Source organism: Kryptolebias marmoratus, linkage group LG8 (genome assembly GCF_001649575.2).
Source record: "Kryptolebias marmoratus isolate JLee-2015 linkage group LG8, ASM164957v2, whole genome shotgun sequence".
Taxonomy (NCBI): domain Eukaryota; kingdom Metazoa; phylum Chordata; class Actinopteri; order Cyprinodontiformes; family Rivulidae; genus Kryptolebias; species Kryptolebias marmoratus.
Window position 1 is genome coordinate 2,870,388 of NC_051437.1, and position 22,633 is coordinate 2,893,020.

General features: G+C 38.1%; 1 protein-coding gene across 1 annotated transcript in view; it reads left to right on the forward strand.

Moving 5' to 3' along the window:
* Positions 1–22,255, forward strand: part of LOC108250108 (ras-related protein Rab-7L1) — a 25,927-nt gene extending 3,672 nt beyond the window's left edge. Inside the window, exons 2-5 of the mRNA XM_017439825.2 lie at positions 1,717–1,788; positions 13,998–14,179; positions 20,997–21,118; positions 21,865–22,255. Coding sequence (XP_017295314.1) covers positions 1,717–1,788; positions 13,998–14,179; positions 20,997–21,118; positions 21,865–22,042 — 554 coding nt within the window. The 3' untranslated portion in view covers positions 22,043–22,255. The remainder of the gene's footprint in view (positions 1–1,716; positions 1,789–13,997; positions 14,180–20,996; positions 21,119–21,864) is intronic.
* Positions 22,256–22,633: the final 378 nt, after the last annotated feature.

Sequence of the window (22,633 nt, forward strand, 5' to 3'; positions counted from 1 at the left end):
GCTGGCACAAGTGGCTGGGGAGAGGGAAGTCTGGGTCTCCCTGCTTAGGCTGCTGCCCCCGCGACCCGACCCCGGATAAGCGGAAGAGAATGGATGGATGGATGGATGGATGGATGGATGGATGGATGGATGGATGGATGGAGAAGTAATGTCTGAATGAGTCAGTGTGTTGGTGAAAAATTATGGTAGGTCAGAGGTCATGAAAAACAAGTGATTTTTCACCCTCTATTATAAAATCCACAAGTAACAGACAGGTTTATTTTAGATTCAGTAAGCATATTTTTTTGCAACAATTATAGGCCTTGTTTAGAAATCAAGATGTGTAACATTTGTTTTGTCTGTAGCACTTTATAATAACTACACCTTATTTAGCCTTATATATTAATACTTCTTCTATTAATACTTCTCCTTAGGTTTAAAGCTGTCCATAACCTCACTCCTTCATACATTTCAGATCTTGTACATATTGCTAAACCCGCCCGTACCCTTAGATCCTCTTCTTCTATCCATCTCACTCTTCTGCCTGCTCGTCTTGTTACTATGGGGAGCAGAGCATTCAGCTGCTCCGCTCCCCGGCTTTGGAACTCACTTCCACCTGATCTTTGTAATTTAGACTTATTGTCACATTTCAAATTCAAACTCAAAACTTATCTGTTTAAGTTAGCCTATGCACTGTAACTACAACTCCCTTGTTTAAACCTTATTTATACTTATTTTAATTTGTATTTTAATTTGTGTCTGTTTTTATGTGCGGTGACCTTGAGTGCCAAGAAAGGCGCCTACAAATAAAATGTATTATTATTATTATATTATTAATAAATGATTAATTAACCTTGAAAACATCATTATTAAGAATGATTCATACTAAATAAGTAATACATTAACACATTTATTAATGCTTTACCCATAAAGGCTAATTACTTTCAAAACCAACATACTCATAGATTATTCATGCTTAATAAGTCATGAATTAACTATTCTATATACTGTGTGTATGTGTACGTATATGGTTGTACTATATATACTATATATATACATACTTTCACACCATGTGTTAGACGTATTAATGGTTAGAGAATATTTGAATTAACCCTACACTTATCCTGCAGTGCATTAATAATTAAGGCAGTTGCTAGTAGTTAAGTGTTTTTGTGAACTCTTTGAAAATAAAGACTATGATTTAGTAAATATTTGTTCATGTAGAAAAAACACACAAGTTCCTTTTCATCTGTGGAAATCAGACCAAAATCAAGCCAGGAGACATAAAAAACAAAACAGTTATGTATTGACATTTTCGACTCTCAAAACTTTTAACTTGTGTACTTCAAATAGTAAGTTCTTTCTCCCTTCTTCAGGGGTCACCACAGCGAGCAAATTCGTACTAATGATTTAGCAATTGTTTTACGTGGGATTAATTATAGATCTCTAAAATACTAAACACCTGTCGTATTCTACAGAATCATGTTCCATTACGTTAATTAGAAATGAAGCAGTTTTCCAGAATCTTTGTTTTGCCTCTGGATGTTGATTAATTTTTTTATTAATGATTAAATAAGGCTAAATAATATGTAATTATTAAAAAGTGCTTCCATTTTGTCTTGTGCTTTTATCATTTTAACATTCAGTTCTAAACCATTTCAGTTACTTCTGTTTTGTTTATCATTTCTAACTCTCAAAGTTTTTGATGTTTTATTTGTATTTTCTTTACTTGTCTAGTTGATTATTTTATAAAGCTGCTGCTGTGGTCGGATAAAGAAAAGGTCAAACTGCAGCTCTGGGATATTGCAGGTACATAACATATACTAGACATTACTTTGTTGTATGCAAGCATGCATGTTTGTGTGGGTAAAAAAAAAATCATCGCACATTCAGATTCAGATTCAGATTTTCTTTATTGTCATTCAACATAACATCAAGGATGCACTGTAGAACGAAATTACAATGCATATTAGCACACGACATAAACAGCTTGATAAACTATGAAGTAATGTCAAATTCAAAATACTAAAATTAAACAAGTAAAATATGTCAGGCATATAAAAACACAAGATCGAGGTAGAGGTGATCCAGTATGTTGTTACCTCTGGTCGTGAAGTCCACATGTTGATAAAAATTAGGGAGTACCTTTCTCAAATCAGCTTGGTTGAAATCACCCCTTGTGGTAGGTGATTTCAACCAAGCTGATTTGAGATGCGAGAATCTTGATGTTTTATTCAAAGCTGTGCATAGAATTGCCCTCAACACAAGTTATAAAATGAGTAGCAACCTGAACAGGGTTCCCTAAATGGAGCTTCCTGAACTGAGGTCCATTAAAACAGAAACACATCATTATTTAGACACAATACAGGTTTTACTATACATTACTGTCCGTGTACATTCAGGCAGTTCGATTTTTTGTTTGAAACAAAAAAAATGAAACAACAAAAACACACTAGTTTTTTCATTTTTAGTTTATTATGCCAAAATGAAAAATCGGATATAGAACTGTTATTCGGTTTCCGATTTTGGGCACTAAACAAAAATGGAAAAAACAGATATCTAGAGCTCACTTTCGGTTATCATAATTGATAACATTGATAACATTTTGAATACAACAGGTGTAATCTTTTTTTCTTTTTTTTTTTTAACGTGTCCTGTCCAGCTGTGTGGCATTCAGAATTGTCATCTGAATGTCAGTGTAAGGCCCAACAGATTTGCTTTCACAGGCGGAACATTATGGTTTTCACCATGATGTTCCCCTTGGTATGCGAAACTTTATTAGAAATTGCTTTGGGTTTATTTCAATTGTAAAGGACACAAAGATGAGGAACAAGAAAGAGAACGTGGAAAAGAGATAGACAAGTGATCTCACCTCGGAAGTTCTCTCTGCCCTACATACGCCGTGTAGCTTGTCGCTTGTGTACACATGATCAAAACAGCGGTGAATTAATTTATTTTTCACCCAGTAAAAAATGATTTCAGTATTGCTGAACTGAGACAAACCGTCAAACAAATAACGATTCACAGTCCGTGTATTATTCGTTCTTTACATTTTTAGTAGGCAATCAAAAATCAAATAATAAAAAACAGACTGGTTATTTTGTTTTTTCTTTTTTATTATAACACCAAACACGAAAAATCGACTGGTTTTTCATATTTAACTTTTAGGCTTAGATTGAAAACATGAAATGGAAAAACGGGCAGGGGGACAGAATTTGATTTTAAAATGTAATTGGTTGGGTTTAGGTGATCCGGAAGGGTTTTTTTAATTTGGAGAACTTTATTTGCAATAGAGCAGAACAACAACACATAAATGTGTACATAACATCAAAAGAAATTTAGCCAAGGGGAGCATAAACATAAGAATAATTATGAGAAGAGAATGACAGTCACAATATTCAAGCAAAAAGAAAACTATTGTGACAACTGACATATTTAAGACAGCAATTCGTCCACAAGCCAAGTTAGGAACAAGCTCATATTGTCGTTTTTGCTTTTTGATTAGTTGAAATTTTAATTGTAAGCAAGTATTGCTTAAATTCAATCAAAAAAACTGAGAAATTCAGTTTTCTTTTCAAATATTTGCTTTTGTGTATGTGAAATTTAGATTTAATAATTAATAAATTGATAAAGAAAACCTGATTCATTTTGCCACATTGTTAAAAACCAAACAGGACATGTCCCCAATACACCTGAAAGCTTGCTAATATTTTTTAGTCAACATAGTTACAAAAATGCTGCCAGAAATCTTTAGAATGAGGACACATCCAAACCAAAGTGATGGACTAAGGGCAGAGGTCACAAAATGTACAGTTTACAGTCATGTTAGAGTTGAACTTCTTTAGCCGGGTAGATCCTGTGAATGAGTTTGAAGGACACTTCTTTTTACGACTGGTGCTGTCTGTTGGACAGTGGTGGAGAAAGTACTCAAACAAAAGTACAAATACACACACAAAAATGTACTCAAGTAAAAGTACCACATTAACATTTGTACTTAAGTAAAAGTAAGAAAGTACTGGCTTTTAAAACTACTTAAGTATTAAAAGTAAAAATTATTGCCGACTGTATTACCTAACAGCTAATACAATGTAATTTAGTGTACCTTTCGTATTTAATTTTAATACATTAGTAATGTACCATTTTAATGAACAATGCTGCAGATAAAGCATATTTTTATTGTGTTTACTGATTAGATTTAGATTTATGATTCCATGCATCAGAATTTCAGGGACAACCTGCATGGTTAAATGTAATTAGGCAAAATGAGAGGAATTATTATTCCTTTGAAATGTTTTATTTAATACAAAATAAACAAATTCAAAAGAAAGTTGTTTCCCTGAAAAAAAAAGGGCTTTAAACTAACAAACGTCAAGCAATTTCGAAACATCTTGTCTCCTGTCCTAACAAAACATGAGCTTCACTTTTTTGCCACTAATGGCATTTATTTTGAAAGCAATCCAACAGAAAGTGGCTGAGGGAGGACATACAATCAAGGAAGAGGAGGCGAACTTTGGACAGCTACATAGAGTTCTGTAGCTTCTGTATACTGTATGGGGTGCCTTATGTGAGTGAAATCTCCCATCCCCCCCCCCCAAACACACACACACACACCTTCAAATCAGAGAAAATTGGTGCCAAACATTTGAGCTGTGTTTGCAGGAGAAACAAAAAAATTTGCTGCACAAAACATTTGACATTGATTTGAAGAAAGTGTGGGGGCCAGCTTCGGTCAGCCTTCTCTAACCATAGCACCATATGAACTCCACATTTTAATATCACGGCAAGAATTTCTTGTTCAGCTTCAGCAGAAGTTGGTTCTCAAAGTTTTTAGAGTCTAGTCTGGCTCTTTTGGGTGAGAAGATTTGTCCTGCTGTACTGAAGAGTCTTTCGCAGGCTGCTGAGGCAGGCAAAGGTGTGTTTACTCTTAAAGACAAATTACACACTGCAGGGACTGACTTGAGAACATCCATGGTAGTGGCTGTGCTGGCCAAGTATCCATCTAGCTGTCTGTCACTTTCTTGAATGTTGTTCTTCATGACACTGAAGTAGTCCTCCTCATCGGATGAGCTTGAGTTGTTCCCAACGAGCTGCATTGGCTCTTGATCTAGGTTTGTCTTGATATAGTCCAGTCCTATACAGAATAATCAGAATTAATACCACATAGGAAACATAATTCATCAAAATTTTCTAAATGATACATAAATGTCACAAATATACTTTTAAAACCACAAAGTATGTCTTAATACGACCATAATGGGTAGCACCTACAATTTTGCTCATCAGTCGTATAAGAGAAACAAAAGAGGGAGGTGAAGACTGGATATAATTTATTCAAATAATAAACTGCTATACACTGTGCAATGCATTCACTTTTTGATTTATAGGAAATATTTTCTGACGACCAGGAGCTGTTCTTTGAATTTGAGAACACTAGAGCATTTTAAATTTATTTTAAAAAAAGGCAGTTTGAGGAACAATTTATATGATTTACCCATTTTCAGTATGTCATCATTGCTTGTCCGGGATGTTCGGAACTTTGGAAGAAGAATTGCTGCTGCAATGAGTTCAGGGTCAGCAAGCATGGGTCCAAAGCGCTGCTGTATTCCTCCTTGAAGTGCATCGATCAGTGGCTGGCAGAACTTAGAGGAGATCCGTAGGCGGTCAAGTTTCACACTCAGAAGGCTTATGGTGGGCACCAGCCATCCCATATGGACGTCTGCTTCTCCCTGCATTATGTTGAGGGCCTTGGCGATCGGGCTCATGGTCGCAACATATTCAGTCAGGAAAGAAAGCTCACCAGGATGTAACTTGTTAAACAAACAATCATACAATTCAATGTATATTTATATTGCATGTTAGTATGAACTATTTCATAAGCTAATATACTAATAACATGTCTTTTAACAATTCACTAGCAACTGTGCCTGATAAAAAAAAAATTTTGCATAAATCTTAAAAAGTTATATTGCTATCACAATGTTTCTGTAATTTGATTTTATTGCCAACAAGTTTGTGTAGTGTAAATTTTCAACAGTACTAGTATCAGTAATGCTTACTTCAGACTCACTGACAAAAAAAGTGCTATGAAGTGTCACTTACTTGGGGACTTTAAGTGCAATGCAAACCGCTCTGATGGCCCCTTCTCCAATGTCTTTGATGATCCTCAATATACGTTCCACCGCCAGAAACAGGGAGTTCCACCTGGTGTCGTTGGGGCGGATGAGCTGGAGCTTACACTCTCTTTCAATTACCTCAGCAGCTATCGTAGATCGAGCACTCTTGTTCCACAGACCCACACACTTGGCAAATGCTGTACAGGACATTTTTTGTAAGCCTCATTTGAGTTTGCTTTGGTGGCATCCACTGTAGAGATCAGATTAAGCACATGACAAGCACAGCAATGATGCTTTGGTAGCTGATATTCTGAACTATCATCTTCTTCATCCATGAGAGATGCAACCTCAACAGCCTCTACCTCCACTCCCAGAGCATCATCTTCTTCATTTTCATTCGCTCCCTCTACTTGTTGCCCTTCAGCCGAACTTCCTACACCAGATGTGCCCAGACTGTTGTTTTCATCAGGGCCATAAACTCTAAAGGCCTTGACGAAATTGGAGCCATTGTCAGTGGTGGTTCTCACAATTTTCTCCCGGATGTTGAACTCACTATGAACATCGTTAATGACACCAGCCAATGCATCAAATGTGTGGGGACCTTTAAGCTGCCTGCAAGTAAGAGCTACTGATGACCTCTCAAGACTTTCAGGATCTATCCAGTGAGCAGTCACTCCAACAAAGCTCTGCCGGTGTGAAGTCCAGGAATCCATTGTTGTGGCAATGTATTTGATATTTTGCATTGATTTCCTTACATTTGCCTTCATTTCAGCTGTATTTTTTTCAATCATTGTTCGAACTGTTGAACGAGACATCACAGTAGAATTAGGCTGAAGGTGCTGCACCAGGCTTCGAAATCCTGACTGTTCTACTATTCTAAAAGGGTGCAAACCCTGGACAATGAAGTTTATCACTGCATGGTCAACACTCTTCTGAGAAACTTTACTGCTTTCCTCAAGTTTTCTCTGCTTGCTGGTTGAAGCACCTTCATTGGAGTCAGTTCCTTTCCTTTAGATGACCACTGCAGTCATTGCAAGGTATTGCTGGAGATGAGTGCCATGCTTTCTCTGAAAATAAACATATGCTCTTAGTAAATCTTAATCCTAATTTATACAAATTGGATAAGAGTAATAAAGAGCATCAACTGTTAACACACAACACCTTCAAATTAAAAATCCTGAAAGTATGGGCTCTTTAAAGCAGTGATTTCAAACTGATCCCTTTTAAAAGAGCCGAGTGGCCACAGGCATTTGTTCCAAGTATGGTGGCACACCGGATTTGGATCATTCAATCAACTAGACTGTCTTAACAGATATCCCCATACTTAATTGGAGAAAGAAAACTGCAGCTACAACTAGGGACATGAATTGATTAAAAAAAACATGAACTATACCGATTCCATTCCCAATATAAACTGAAATCAATTCTTGTTGAGGTAGGAAATAAACTTTAATTTTAAAAATGCACCTTGTTTGATACAAACAAAATCAAAGCTGTCTTAAAAGTAAACATCCCTGTCAAAAGAACATTTCAACATGAAATGCAACTTTCTGCACATCAATAAATTTTTGTGCAGAAAAAATTGCATGTTTATCTTTTCAGGAAGGATTTTTCAAGACTTAAGGTGCCTCCAGCTGTGGAAAACACTTTCTCAGATGTTATTCATCCCTCTGTTATTTTACTCCTCTTTCCCTCTGTGAAAGCAGTAGTAGCTAATACTGTGTGAAAGCTTACCTCTGAGCCTGTCACAGTTCACTGTTCCTGCCACGCCTCCTGCTCACAGACCACAGTTTCTAGTAACCTTCCACAGCCTTGCCATGCTTCCTAGTTCCACGCCTCTGCAATCACGATCATTAGTTTCACCTGCTACGTCCTGTATATAAGATCACAGCTCACACTCATTCCTCGCAAATCATTGACCGGTTTATACCTAGTAGATGTCCAGCACTTATTCACAGTTCATGCCTGCCTTGTTTTTGACCCCTTGCCTGTCTCTTGACCCTCGCCTTCAGCCTACTCCTTGCCGGACACCTTCTCGGACTCTGACACCTGGTAACGACCCTCGCTTTCACTCTCTGGACCTCGCCTTGTGGATTACCCCTGTCTGGATTTGTTTGCTCATTATGGACTTCCTGGTTCTGACCCCTTGCCTGACTCTGGACTTACCCGACTGCTGAATCCCCTCACGGATGATCGTTGCTGCCTCCACTTCGCAACGCCTTGTGATCTTTCCAGTTCCAGACCAAGCCCAATCCAGACCGTGAGTGCCGCTCTTAACACTAGCGAGCCTAATAGTCTGGTGTTTTCTAATAAAAGGTTAAACCTTTGTCTGTGTCCTCTCGTTCTGACTCCGTCCACGCTCGGCCTTGTCAGAGCCTGCATCACTCTACTACAGTCATTTTCAATAAATTTGAATATTTATGAAATGTTCATGCATATCAGTAACTCAGCTCACAAGTTATCATACAGATTGATTTCCCACAAACTGTTTTAAAGCTTTTATTTGTTTATGATGATGATTTGTTGGTTACAGCTAATGAAAACATGACATTTCTGATTAGATTACAGACCAATAAAAAACAAAATGCAATTTATTCAATAACCAGGACGTGGAGTAGTTTAGTTATCTGGGACATTCATGGCAGGAGATACTGTGCTCCACGTGCTCCTGACCACAGTAATCACTGTTACTTGCCAGTTCGTGCTAGCTTATAAAAATTTAATTGGATTTATTTACAGCAGTCGAGTTCAACAAGAAGCTTGCTAAGATTACATAAAACTTCACTAACATAAATCAATTTAGCATCTAAAAGTCAGATAGCATTTAGCAACTTAACTTACCTCGATAGGTTTTTTCAAATTTGATGGCGAGTTTTTGAAAGCCAGAATTTCGTGCTTTCGGGGGAGGCAAAGGCGGCATAGGAATTTCCAGGAACCGTTTCTTGACCCAGTTATGTCAAATAAATCTTTTAAATAAGGCCATGGGTGGCGCAGGTCTTCTGGTTGTCTATCACCGGACTCCATTCTTAGTGTTAATGAGTCTGCAGGTGCTGCATACTGCCTTGCTCTTCTTGAGGGAGGGCCTAATGGTTCTTTCTCGCTTTGCATTGGTTCAGTGGACTGATTCCTCTCTCGCTATTGAATACTTTCAAACTAACAAACAAATCAAAATACCGAAATGCGACTCGGATGTAACGAGTAACACAACGGTTTTGTAGAAATGTAGTGAAGTAGAAAGTACAGATACTTACTGTAAAATGTAGTGGAGTATAAGTAGAAAGTATACATTATTAAATCTACTTAAGTGAAGTACAGATACACAAAAATTGTACTTAAGTGCAGTAACGAAGTACTTGTACTTTGTTACTTCCCACCACTGCTGTTGGAGCTGACGAGTCAGGGCGGCCGCCATCTTGGCCGAGTCCTTCACGCGTCCCCCAGTTCATTTCTTTGTACTGGGGAAGCTGTATGTCCAACTAAAATAATCAGAACTCTCTGAATCTTTACCCGATTTTCACACAGTTTGTTTTGTTACAAACAGCAGAGATGTAGTTACGATACAGGATGCTTTCACACATTAAAAATACATGATATCATGCTAAAATACTTTATTTTATGCTCTTTAACAAAGACAGATATATATAGTATGGCATATTAATAAATGTATATTTCAATACATTTCATGTTTTAATATAGAAACAAGTTTGACTGTTCATTTCAATTTATTTCACTCTCTCACACACATATACACACACAATCTTGAGCCTTCTGTATACACCATATCAATAATTTTTTCACATATTTGTGTGCTGTGTATGCACACACACACAGTTTTTTTTAAAGGCCTAGAAAAGTAATCTTGAAAAACTCCAGGTCATTCCAGGGTCTTACGCTGCCCTGCTTTAACTAGGGCTGGAGAGCTGAGGTTCACTTTCAGGGGGATATTGAGAAAGGTCCACTGGAAGCTCTCTGCAACTTTCCTTCAGATTTATGTGTTCTTTGTTGCTATGCTAAAATATAAGACACATATTACTTACAAACAATTTAATTGAAAACAACTTAAAAAGGTTTTAGTATCCCACAGTGTATTATAATACACAATACATCACTAATTCCTTAACATGCAGAAAGAACTAACAGGTAAAAACAGGTTTAACAAAGTGTGATATTAACTTTAGTTTTACATATGAATCATGGCCATTTCTGTTAACATGTACAGTAAAAAAAAACAACCTCCTCTTTGGAGATGAGATGGGAAGCTGAAGACAGGTGGGGGTCACATTATCTCTAAGCTGGTCCTGTTAAAGTCCTCTGGTTTGAAATGTTTACTACAGAACTGAGATGACTCTGTATCAACAAAACCCTCCCTTCTTACTGCAACTTCCCATTGCCTCCTTAAATCTGTGTTACTGAGAAACCTTCAAAATGTGAAGAAAAAAAAACAGAAAGAGTTAATAAGAGAGGAGCACCAGCTCCTCTTAAAAGCATTTTGTTGTTTGCCAAAAACGTTAGCTATGATGACAAAATGTAATAAATGGTCAAGTAACCAAAATTATTGTTCAATCTTACTTGTGAAAGGTAATCCCACGTAATATAAAATCCAGTCATAAATGCTCACTTTGTGTTTACTCCTGTTGTCTCTTAGAGAGAGGAGAGACCTGTTCAATATGGCGGCGACAGCGGATGACTTATATACTAGTGTCTAGTAGTATATAAATCATTGGCGAATGCACAGATTATGATATGTCACAGATTATGATGGGTATCATATTCTTTGACCTGTGTGATACTGGCTATTTGAGGCTCATGTAACATAGTTAATATGGTTCATGTTAAATCCTGCTACATCTGCTGGTCAAATGTTGTACTGCATTCACCCTTACGAAGCAAAGTATTATGGGTAATCCTCACAGCCGTGAAGATTGCTGACGAGGTAACGTGTCTCTGCGATGTCTGACAAAGAAATGTGATTACTGTATCTATGAAGTATGTTTATGGTTTTCGCTTGTGCGTATATTGATCGGTGATTATTGTAGGTCACGATAGTTCAGTATTCTCTCAATGTTGCTAAATTTTAGAAATGTTTAGCTCATGTGAAAACATGGTGAGAACTTCCACACGGTAACACTATAGTTCCTCCTTGCAGAAGGAGCACGTGTTCTCATCCAGAGATAACCTTGTCTCTGTGTTTGTTGTGTGAAAATGCAGGTATGTTTTCCCAGGTAACACTTTATTGTAGTGGATGGTTAGCATTGTAGGATTGAGTTTAATGTTTACAGCTTTATATAAAGACAGAGTTCATTAAATTTTCTTGCATTATTCAGAAATTTAAGTTGATAAAATCCAAAACAAAATTGGCATCAAGTGAACAAAATGTCAGCATTTAATTTTCAGAACATTTTTAGTTAATTGAAATCCACTATACAATCACTGTTATCTTCTAAAGCTTTTGTGATTATTTATGGGTAATGCTGACAGCCGCGAAGATTGCTGACGAGAAGGAGCACGTGTTCTCATCCAGAGATAAACTTGCCTCTATGTTTGTTGTTTGAAAATGCAGATGGAGAAATAAAAAGAAAAAAAAACAACTGATGCCACAGCTTGAGCAGCTCCGTGTGAGTTATTTCACATCAAGAGAGGTCGTCAGAGCCACATAGGTCACACTCACATGTTATGTTAAATGCCTCCAGATCGTAGTGTGGAGGTGGCAGAACTCTGAAAAATAGTTGTATTGAACTGTGATATTATTTAGGGGAAATTACAGTAAGGTCACAGAGTATGATACTCATCATACTCTGTGACTCTGTGATACTGTGTATTTGGGGGTCACATATTATTTTAAATATGAGCTGAGTGTAATGAAGATGTGGCAGAAATATTAGAAGCCATTTTGAACCCCATCTCCCTCCTAACAAAGCACTTGAAAATGTTTATTAATCATTTTCTGATTTATAAAACAGCTATTTTGGGTTTACATATTTAAACAACAGCGATTCAATGCGATGGTCCGTCTAACTGTGTTCAGCGTCAAATACAGATACATTATCTTTTCTCTGTCAGTGCGACAGAAATATTGTTCCGTTAAGTTTACAATTTTTATTAGTGCTACAAAGTTTTTTTTATTACCGTAATGCTATGCAGTTTACATAAATACTCTTCTTCTTGCAGGTCCTGAAGACGTACATACAGAGGAATGTACGCTGTCGCCCCATGTGGTCGCAGAATATGATGGGTCGCAGTATTTGGTGTAACACCTGTTACAAGCTAACATTTGTTGTTTACTAGTGCTACTTACCAAACTTCCGGGTCACCTAAACCTGACCAATTAAATATTAAAATCAAATTCTGTCCTGCTGCCCGTTTTTCGATTTCGTGTTTTCGATCTTAGCCTAAATATGAAATATGAAAAACCAGGTGTTTTTTTCATTTTAGGTATTATAATAAAAAACAAAAAACAAAATAACCAGTCCGTTTTTCATTTTTTGATTTTTGATAGTCAATTGAAAATGGAAAGAACTAATGATACACGGATTTACATGGATTGTTCGTCATCTGATATTTCCTTTTGGATTAATGAATGAAAAACGAAAAAAGTATTTTTTTTTTTGTTTTTCATTTTTTGTTTCAAACAAAAAATCAAATTGCCTGAGTGTACATGAATCCGCATATCATTCGTTGAGAGAGAAGTTTTGCGTGCTGCGAGGAAGAAATCTGAGCGTGAACACAAAGATTTGAGAGAGAAAAGAGAAGTTTTGAGTGCAAGCATTAAAAGTTTTGAAAGCAAGAGATGAAATCCTGCTTGCAAATCGAATATGTGCGCTCTCGACTTATGGCAAAATTCTCCTTCCATACAGATAAGCTAGTCAGACTTATCAGCAATTGGGACTTGTGTATTGTTTCGAGGATCAAACCGCTGTTAAACATGGCCTCGATCAGGGGTTCTAGCGCCGCCATAGTTCCACTACATTACCTTAACTGCCGCAAAGAGCCACTTCCGGATCATCGAAATCCGACCAAATAAATATTAAATCAAATTCTGTCCTGCTGCCTGTTTTTCCATTTTGTGTTTTCGATCCTAGCCTAAAAGTGAAATATAAAAAACCAGGCATTTTTTTGTTTTTTGGTGATATTTTAAAAAAACAAAATAACCAGTCAGTTTTTCATTATTTGATTTTTGATTGCCTATAAAAAATGGATGGAAAATGAACGATTGATACACGGATACACGGATTTACATGAATCCATCACAATCTTCAGATTAGTCAACTCTTATCTAGTGAGGGAAATGCAATCACATTGCCTCTACAGGATTACATGTATCCAATAATACTGTGTAAGTTTATCAGTATTACATGAGTTTGTCAGTACTACAAGTAGGACACAGGTTCATCAATGCCACATGAGTCATGATTAGTAAATGAGTTCATCATTATCACAAGTTCTCTAATACCACGAGTTCATAAAGATAACATGAGTTTATTAATACCACACAAGTTCATCAGTATTACATGAGTTTAGTAGTACCACGAGTGTTCATCTGTAGCCATGAGTTTACCAATTCAGAAGTTTATCAGTATCATGAGTTTATTAATACTGCATGAGTTCAGCGGTATTACATGAGTTAATACCACATAAATTTATCAGTACTCCATAAATTCATTAATACCATATTATACTGTATTATAAGTACTAGGTGAGTTCATCAGTATTACATAATTTATCTATGCTACATGATCTCATTAGTACTTCATCAGTATCACTTGAGATCATCCAAATCTCAAGAGTGCAATTTTTTTTGTCAATGCATTTGCATACATTTACAATTGTAAGTATTTATAATTGTATGGTTTCTTTTTTATAACTGTGTAGATGAAAAGTGTTTTAAACTGAATGTCCTCCCTTCAGGCCAGGAGTGTTTCATATCTATGACCAGAATGTATTATAAAGGTGCACTTGGCTGCGTTATGATGTTTGACGTCACCAGTTCTTCCAGCTTCCTAAGCTGTCACCAATGGAAAAAAGACCTGGACAATAAGGCCATGTTGCCCAATGGAGACTCCATCCCCTGCATCCTGGTGGCCAACAAGGTGATTCAGTGCATTTACTTAATGAATGATTTATCAGGGAATCTGTAGCCTTAATCCTAAATAATGAGCAATGAATCCTTTCTTTATGAGATTACTTGATAAACACTTCAGACTTTCAGTTACTCAAGCTTTAAAGCTATTTACAGAAGAATCAAGATCTAAATGCATTTTAACAATACTATGGTTATGAGATGAAATATGAAACTGTGCCTAGCACAGATTGATCTGTATACCCTCTTTTAAATCTCCCCAAAACTCATCTGAATTTAACAATCTGTCATAATGGTTATTTTAGTTCTTAAACCCAGAGTCAAATCACAGAAACAAAGTAGAGAACAACAGGTAAGTAAAAAATAAAATGTTTATTAAAAAGGTATTGAGGAGGATTGAGGAGACAGGGTAACCAGAGGAGCTGTAATGAGAGGATATGGGTAAGTATGGGTTGTTTGCAATATTGTTCATAGTTGAATTTTAGGAAGCTGTCTTACTGTGTCTTTCTTGTTCTTAGGCTTGAGAGAGAGGAGGATTACAGGTCCAGTTGTTTAGGTACAGCCCAGGTTGGCGGAAATGGTAGAGAGCGGCAGGTCCAGAGCAAAATCCAAAACAGTGGGGTTAAGGTCAGTAGGAGTTCCTGGCTTCACACGGACAAAGGAACAGAATCTGCTGACTGGCTCTCGGGAGGCGCAAGGACTGCAGGAGCATAGGAGACACAAGGTAAGACTAAAAATCTTAGATTTAGGAGATAACTCACTTGTAGAGGCTAAGACTGAGCTACCCAAAGGTATGCAACGTTCCAGCATCAAGTTCAGACAAGGCTGGAGCTTAAGTACCCGCTAGGTGGTGAACAGCTGGGATTGCAACCATCTGATGGCAATTAGCTCCACCACCAACTTGGAACTGCAAAAAAGGTAATTAAAAACACAACAACCTAGAATCTTCACAGTACCCCCCTCTCAATGATCGCCTCTTGGCGATCTAAAATGTTTCTCGGGATGATGTCCGTAAAAAGGTAGTAATCAGATCAGGATCCAAGATAAATGACCTGGGGATCCATGACTTTTCCACTGGATCATAACCCTCCCAATCCACTAAATATTGGAACCCTCGACCTCTACGACGCACATCTAAAATAAGCCTCACTGATTAAACAGGATGCTTATCAACGAGCAGGGAGGGTGGGGGGTGGGGGGTCAGAAGGAGAGCAAAGAGGACTGTCGATAATGGGTTTAATCTGAAAGACGTGAAAAGTGAAATGAATTCTCATGGAAGGGGTAGTTGAAGTTTCACTGCAGAAGGGTTGATTATTTGGACAATGGAATAGGGACCAATAAATCTTGGAGCAAGCTTACGGAAGATGTCACGAGTGGATAACTAAACCTTTTGTCCAACCTGGTATTGCGGAGCAACATGACAATGACGATCAGTGTATTTCTCGTTTGCAGCAGCAGTTCGGAGCAGAGCAGTCTTTGACGCCAGATTGTTCTGCAACGCCTTAAATGTAGTTGAACTGATGGTACTGCTACTTTGGCCTCTTGAATGGGAAACAGAGGAGGTTGGTAGCCTAGAGAGATTCAAAAGGTGAAAGACCTGTGGCAGAGGAGGTTAGAGTGTTATGAGCATATTCCACTCATGTCAAATGTGAGCTCCAAGTCGAAGGATTGTCTTCAGTAACACATCTTAAGGGCAGACTCCAATTCTTGATTACACCTTTCCGTTTGTCCATTAGACTGAGGATGGTAGTCAGAGTTTAAACTGGATGGGGCTCCTAAAGAGTTACAAAATGCTTTCCATACCTGGGACACAAACTGGGGTCCAGGGTCAGACACAATGTCTAGCGGAATTCCATGAAGACGTTGGGATATTAATTGTACCGTTTCCATGGCGGATGGGAGTTTTTGGAGAGGAACAAAATGGGCAGACTTGGAAAATCGATCAATGACAGTGAAGATGACAGTGTTACCATTAGAGGGCGGGGGTCCGGTGATGAAATCAGCAGCAATGTGAGACCATGGTTGGCTTGGTGTGGGAATGGGTTGAAGCAAACCAGATGGGGGTTGGCTACCACTTTTTTTTTTCTGGTGCAGTTTGGGCAGGCAGAAACATACTCACGAATGTCTTGGATTATGTTGGGCCACCAAAAATGCTTCTGTATGAAGGAGAACATACGATTAGTACCAAGATGACAGGTTATCTTAGAGTTATGGCACCACTGGAGGATTTGAGAGACGTCCACCCCAGGAACAAACAACTTATTGGGAAGACCATTTCAAGAATCAGGTTCTGTCTGCTGTGCCCAGCGAATAGCATCCTCAATGTCCAAAGGTAAGAGCTGCCACTGTGCAGGAAGCTGGTAAAATAGTTTCTGGCTGTTCTGCCTCATTCTCGGAAGAGAGCTGTCAAGAGAGGGTGTCAGGTTTAGTATTAAGTGATCCTGGACGATACGTGATGGTGAAATTGAACCAGGTGAAAAATAGTGATTCAATCTCTTAGCATCTTGGATATAAATTCTTATGATCTGTCCAGACGATAAAAGGAAGACTTGTTCCCTCCAACCAATGTCTCCATTCTTCTAGGGCTAACTTAATGGCTAGTAACTCATGGTTACTGACGTCATAATTCTTCTCAGCAGGGTTTAACCGACAAGAGAAGTAGCCACATGGATGTAACTTGCCATCATCTTCTGCTTGCTGAGATAGGACAGCTCCGACTCCCATATCAGATGCATCTACCTCCAGAATGAGCTGCTTACTTGGATCTGAGTGAGAGAGAACAGGAGCAGAAGTGAATAACCTCTTTAATTTGAGAAATGTTTCATCAGCCTGAGGAGTCCAAACAAAATGGCGAAGGGTGGAGATGAATTGGGTGAGGGGAGCTGCAGTCTGATTGTAGTTCTTTATGAAGCAGCAATAGAAGTTGGCAAAGTCCAGGAAATGTTGGAGCTGCTTACAATTCTCAGGTGTGGGCCATTCTGAGACTGCTTTAATCTTCTCAGAGTCCGTCCGAACCTGCCCACTCTCAAAAATGAAACCCAAAAAAGAAACTGTCACATGAAATTCACACTTCTTGGCCTTAACAAACAGCTGATTCTCTAGGAAGTGTTGGAGGACCGACCTCACATGATTGGAATGTTCCTGGATGTCCTGAGAGTAGATTAGGATGTCATCAAGGTACACAAAAACAAATTGATCCAAAGAATCCCTTAAGATGTCGTTAACGAGGGCTTGAAAAACTGGGGGGGCATTGGTAAGTCCAAAAGGCATGACCAGATATTCAAAGTGCTCTAATGAGGTCTTAAATGCTGTCTTCCACTCACCCCCCTCTCTTATACAAACTAAATGGTAGGCATTTCTTAAATCCAGTTTTGTGAAAATCTTAGCAGAATGTAGTTGTTCTAGTACAGAGTCCATGAGGGGAAGAAGATACTTATTCTTGACAACGTCTCTGATAATCAATACAAGGGCGCAAAGACTTATCCTTCTTTTCAATGAAGAAAAAACCTGCACCCAAGGTCAAATGATACCCGAGGCTAAAGAATTGTCTATATACTCTCGCATGGCCTCCTTTACAGGGTCAGAGAGTTTAAACAGACGGGATGATGGTAATGGCGCACCAGGAAGTGAATCAAATAAATAGTTGAAAGAGCAATGAGGGGGCAAAGATAGAGCTCTCTGTTTGCTGAAATCTGTGGCAGCAGGTCGGAATTTCATTGAGTTCAATTGGTACAGACTGACTGATGGATATTACTGACTGTCTGGTAGCAGAGCGTAAATGTTTGGCTAAACAGGATGAACTCCAGCTATTGATGCAATTGTTTACCCAATTAAAGACAGGATTGCATTCTTCTAACCAATGGTATCCCAAAATCAGTTGCGATGGGGGGTTAGGGTCAGGGAAAAATGAACTCACTGTGTTTATTATGGTTACCGGAAACAATGAGGTGAGTCTTATTGGTCTTGTGAGTGATAGTTGTCATGGTCTCACCTGTGAGCATTGCAATGATGACTGGTGGTTGAAGAGGAACAGCAGGAGTTTGCAGCTACTGGACCAACTTGCTGATAATGAAATTTTGCTCGACACCTGAATCAACTAGAGTTTGGACTGGAAGAGTGGTTTCATTAACGCAGAAAGTTGCGGGAACCGATAAATGAACACCAGGCAATCCAAACAAACGGCCCACCAGTACTTCCTGGATTACTGGTGGACCCTGCCTTTTGCCAGAAAAGGACAGTTCTCTTCTCCACAATAGAAACAAGACCTTGTTACCAACCTTCTTTGGCGTTCTTCCGGTGTGAGTCGGGAGCTCGGCTGAGTTGCATGGGTTCCGGTTCCGAGACAGTGGGAGGAATCAATCCTTGTGGAATGGGAGCCGGGGGAACGAAATTCCTGTGGACGATGATTCGCGGGACTTGTTGTTCTTCTCCTTGATGTGTTCTCTCGAATGATTGTTGATTCGGATTGCTTATCTAATAACGCCATTGAGTGTCTCAGTTTCCTCTCTCGTGGTCAACTGGTCCTTCATTTGCTCGGATAAAGAGTTTATGAACGCACCTCTTAACGCGTGATCATTTCCTCTGCGTAAATGTGGAATGAAAGTGAATAGCCCGCCACAGAACGACTTCCTTGTCTAATTGACAATATTCTCTTACCTGCCTCCTCCTGACGGAGAAGATGATCAAACACCTTCTGGAACTCTGAGAGAAAAGTTTGCTAAGGCAATTGCTTCATGGGACGGGCAGCTAAATAAGATTCAGACCAGCGAAGAGCACGGCCTGTCAGGACATTAACAATGAAGGCACTCTTAGCTGTGTCTGAGACATAAGTTAACGGGGCCTGGTCAAAAACCAATGAGCACTGGAGAATAAAACCTTGATAGTGTAATGGCAGAATTTACTAAAGGGTAACACCTGTTGTTGGTAACACCTGTTGTTGGTAAGTCCTGATTAGATTATGACTTCTATTCCAAGTCCCATGGGTTCTCACAGAATGAACTTGTTTAGAGGAGTGATGTTGAATTTTCTCCTCATGGGAACCAGACTGCCTTGCTTTTCCGTAACTCCTCCTTCTGGTCCAGTATTTCAATATCTTTAATAAAAGCTCCTGTGTTGACTTGGGGGGCCAGAGCTTTGATTCGGAGCTTCCCTATTTTGCACCTGGGACTCTGATGTTAATTCTTAATTGTCTTTAATGCTCTCTATATTTTGTGCACAACATAAATACACCTGTTTGAGTGTTTTCATCTAACAGTGCCTGGAAATTATTTTTCTGACACAACAATAGTTATCTGGATTTTCACAAAATGAGTCTGGTGAATGAAGATACTGTTCCTGGTGGCTGACTGAACCTGAATCTGAGGCTGGGCTCGGTTGAATATCAGGCTGACTCGGGTCCTGGAGAAAAGGTGAAGATAATTTTTGAGTTAGTGAAAACACCATGCTGCCAAGTTCTTCCAGATTAAAATTAGAAACCTGTTGCTGTTTGATCATTTTCTATAATGCAGTTTCATAACAGTCAATGCTGTCTTTCTGAGAAGAGTTCTGTGTGTCCTTTCTGTTTCTGTTTGACTTTGGGGAGTCGGGTTATGGCTGGAACGTTCTGTTATAATGGTTGTTTTAGTTCTTAAACCCAGAGTTGAATAACAGAAAAAGAGAATAAAACAACAAGTAAAAAATAAAATGTTTATTAAAGGTAGTGGGGAGGATTGAGGGGACAGGGTAACCCGGGTATTGTTCGTAGTTGAGTTTCAGGAAGCTGTCTTACCATGTCTTTCTTGTTCTTAGGCTTGAGAGGGAGGATTACAGGTCCAGTTGTTGAGGTACAGTCCAGGTTGGCGAAAATGGTAGAGAGTGGCAGGTCAGAACTTAGTTGAGTTGCAGGTCCAGAGCAAATCCAAAACAGCGGGGTTAAGGTCAGTAGGATTTCCTGGCTTCACATGGACAAAGGAACAGAATCTGCTGACTGGCTCTCAGGAGGCACACAGACTGCAGGAGCATAGGAGACACAAGGTAAGACTACAAGTCTTAGATTTAGGAGATAACTCACTTGTAGAGGCTTAGACTGAGCTACCCAAAGGTATGCAACGTTCCAGCGTTGAGTTCTTCTTCTTCATCTTATGTACCTTAAGTACCTGCCAGGTGGTGATCAGCTGGGATTGCAACCATCTGATGGCAATTAGCTCCACCACCAACTTGGAACTGCAAAAAAGGAGATGAAAAGCACAACAACCTGGATTCCTCACACAATCAAAAGTGGAGACACACAGTGGAGAAGTTTGAAAGGATAGAAATATTTAAATATAAAGAAGAAATACTTCTCACTGTGAGGGGAGAGGTTGCAGAAATACTTCAAAACAAAAGGGGATATGAAGAGACTTAAATTTTTGGGAGAAGCAATGGACATACTGTTGAGCTTGAAGTTACATATCTAAGAAAGGTTATTTAGGGATATAGAATTTATTTTATAGCTTATCACTTGTTTGTTGTGACAACCCCAACATTTTCTGTTAATTTTGTCAAAATCTGCTCATTAGTTTTTAAGTAATATTGCTACCAAACAAACAAACAAACAAAAAACATAACATCCTTTGTAGAGGTAATTATGAGGCTGTTTTTTTTATTATTTAAAGCTTGTTTTGAAAAAAAAGAAGTTATGACTTACTTTTTACTTTTACTTGAGTTGATTTTTATACAAGCAACTGTACTTCTAGTTGAGTAAATTTTTAACAGAGTAACTGTATTTTTACTGAAGTAGATTAATTTAGTACTATTTCTACTTTTGCCAATTCGTAACTGTAGCTGTCACCCTTTCTGTCTCTCCACAGTGCGACCTTGGTCTGAGAGCTGTCTTAGCAGACAGCATCGACAGCTTCAGTAAGGCCAACGGCTTTATCACATGGATGGAGACTTCAGTCAAAGAGAATAAGAACATTGGAGAAGCTATGAGGTGAGAAGTTGCAGAATTTAATAAACAGCAAATTCAGTTTTCTGTCGGTTAAATTTAAAATAAGACTTTTTAAAATGTTTTGTGCATGAATTGCACATTTCTATATATCTCATGGAGCCATTCCTGCAGTGTAATAATAGGATTTTTGTCAGCATTTACACTGTTGAGGGGGAGGAGGGCAGTGAGTCAAATACATCTCAGCTACTGATGTAAATTGCTCTCACAACATGCTTGTGCAACAACCAGTGTGTCAAGAATAATCCCAGCTAAGTAATGATTAAATTTTAGAATTTAGTTAAATCTTTAGATTAGTGTGGTAGAATTTATTTTCTAGCATTGACCACTATGTGTAAAAAGATCCTGGGTAGTGTTGTTTATTATATTATATTTTACTTTCTTTTATTATTATTACATTTTATTTATTATTACTTGCTTAAGACAAATTGTAGCCTTGTAGAATTGTAGAGTTAACAAAGTGATTTGTTTTCTAGTGACAGAACAACTGTTTTTTTCTCATGTAGACAACAGACCAAAACATGTTAGTCATGTTAGTGGTATAAGTAAACTTAAGGTTATGTTGTTCATAAATCTAGTTAAACTCTGATACTACAAACTAACAAATGCAAGTTTTATCATGTAAAATGTAAAGTTGTGTATTTTTTGTGTTGGTTAAAAAAATGATTATCAGTCATTTAAATAATTTATACATAAACATTTAACCTAATGCTACATCTGTTGTGTTTTAGGACATTGGTGCAGGAAATTTTGTACATTAAGTCCAGATCTGACTTCCACCAGCCCAGACTTGAGGACCAGGTTTACCCTGAACCAGACTCAGAGTTAAACAGTGGAAAGAAGAGGATCAGGCTGCTGTTGAAGCATAGATTCTCCAATTATTTAAACCACAGTCTGAATAATGTATAATCATGGTGTTCCAGGTGTTGCTGTTATCACTGTAAATGGTTAAGAGTTCACATTAATTCAGGATTTCAACAGTATTTTAAAATTGATGGTTGTTTCAATCTTAGTATTCTTGTGTGAATTTGCTTAAGTCAAAGACAAAAAGTGCACTTTTTAAATGAACCATTTTGCTGAAAATTTTAAGTTACACAATTAAAGGAAAAGGCTGTAATTATGCTTGGTTTTTCATGTTTTCACTGTTCATATAAGATTTTTAAATGTGTCTACGGCCCATTTCAGAATCCAATTGAAGGTGTAGAATTCCTTGAAGGAAGGCATATAGTCTGCCACCATTCATGCCAGAACTTTAAACTGAAATCATCTTATGCTAGGGAAACAATGCTTCTTTGGTCAAACCTCGTAAATGATTCTGGTCAGCTGCCTTTGTCTTCAATTCCTTGAGGCTTTTCAGTGGGGCTTGGTACCCATACTCGGATGGTGGGGATGAATATATATTTCCCGCCATAGCCTCTTTGTTATACCTCTTCAGTCTCTAGAGTTTGATAGCAGATTTATATATATATATATATATATATTCTTTAAAAAGAAAACTAC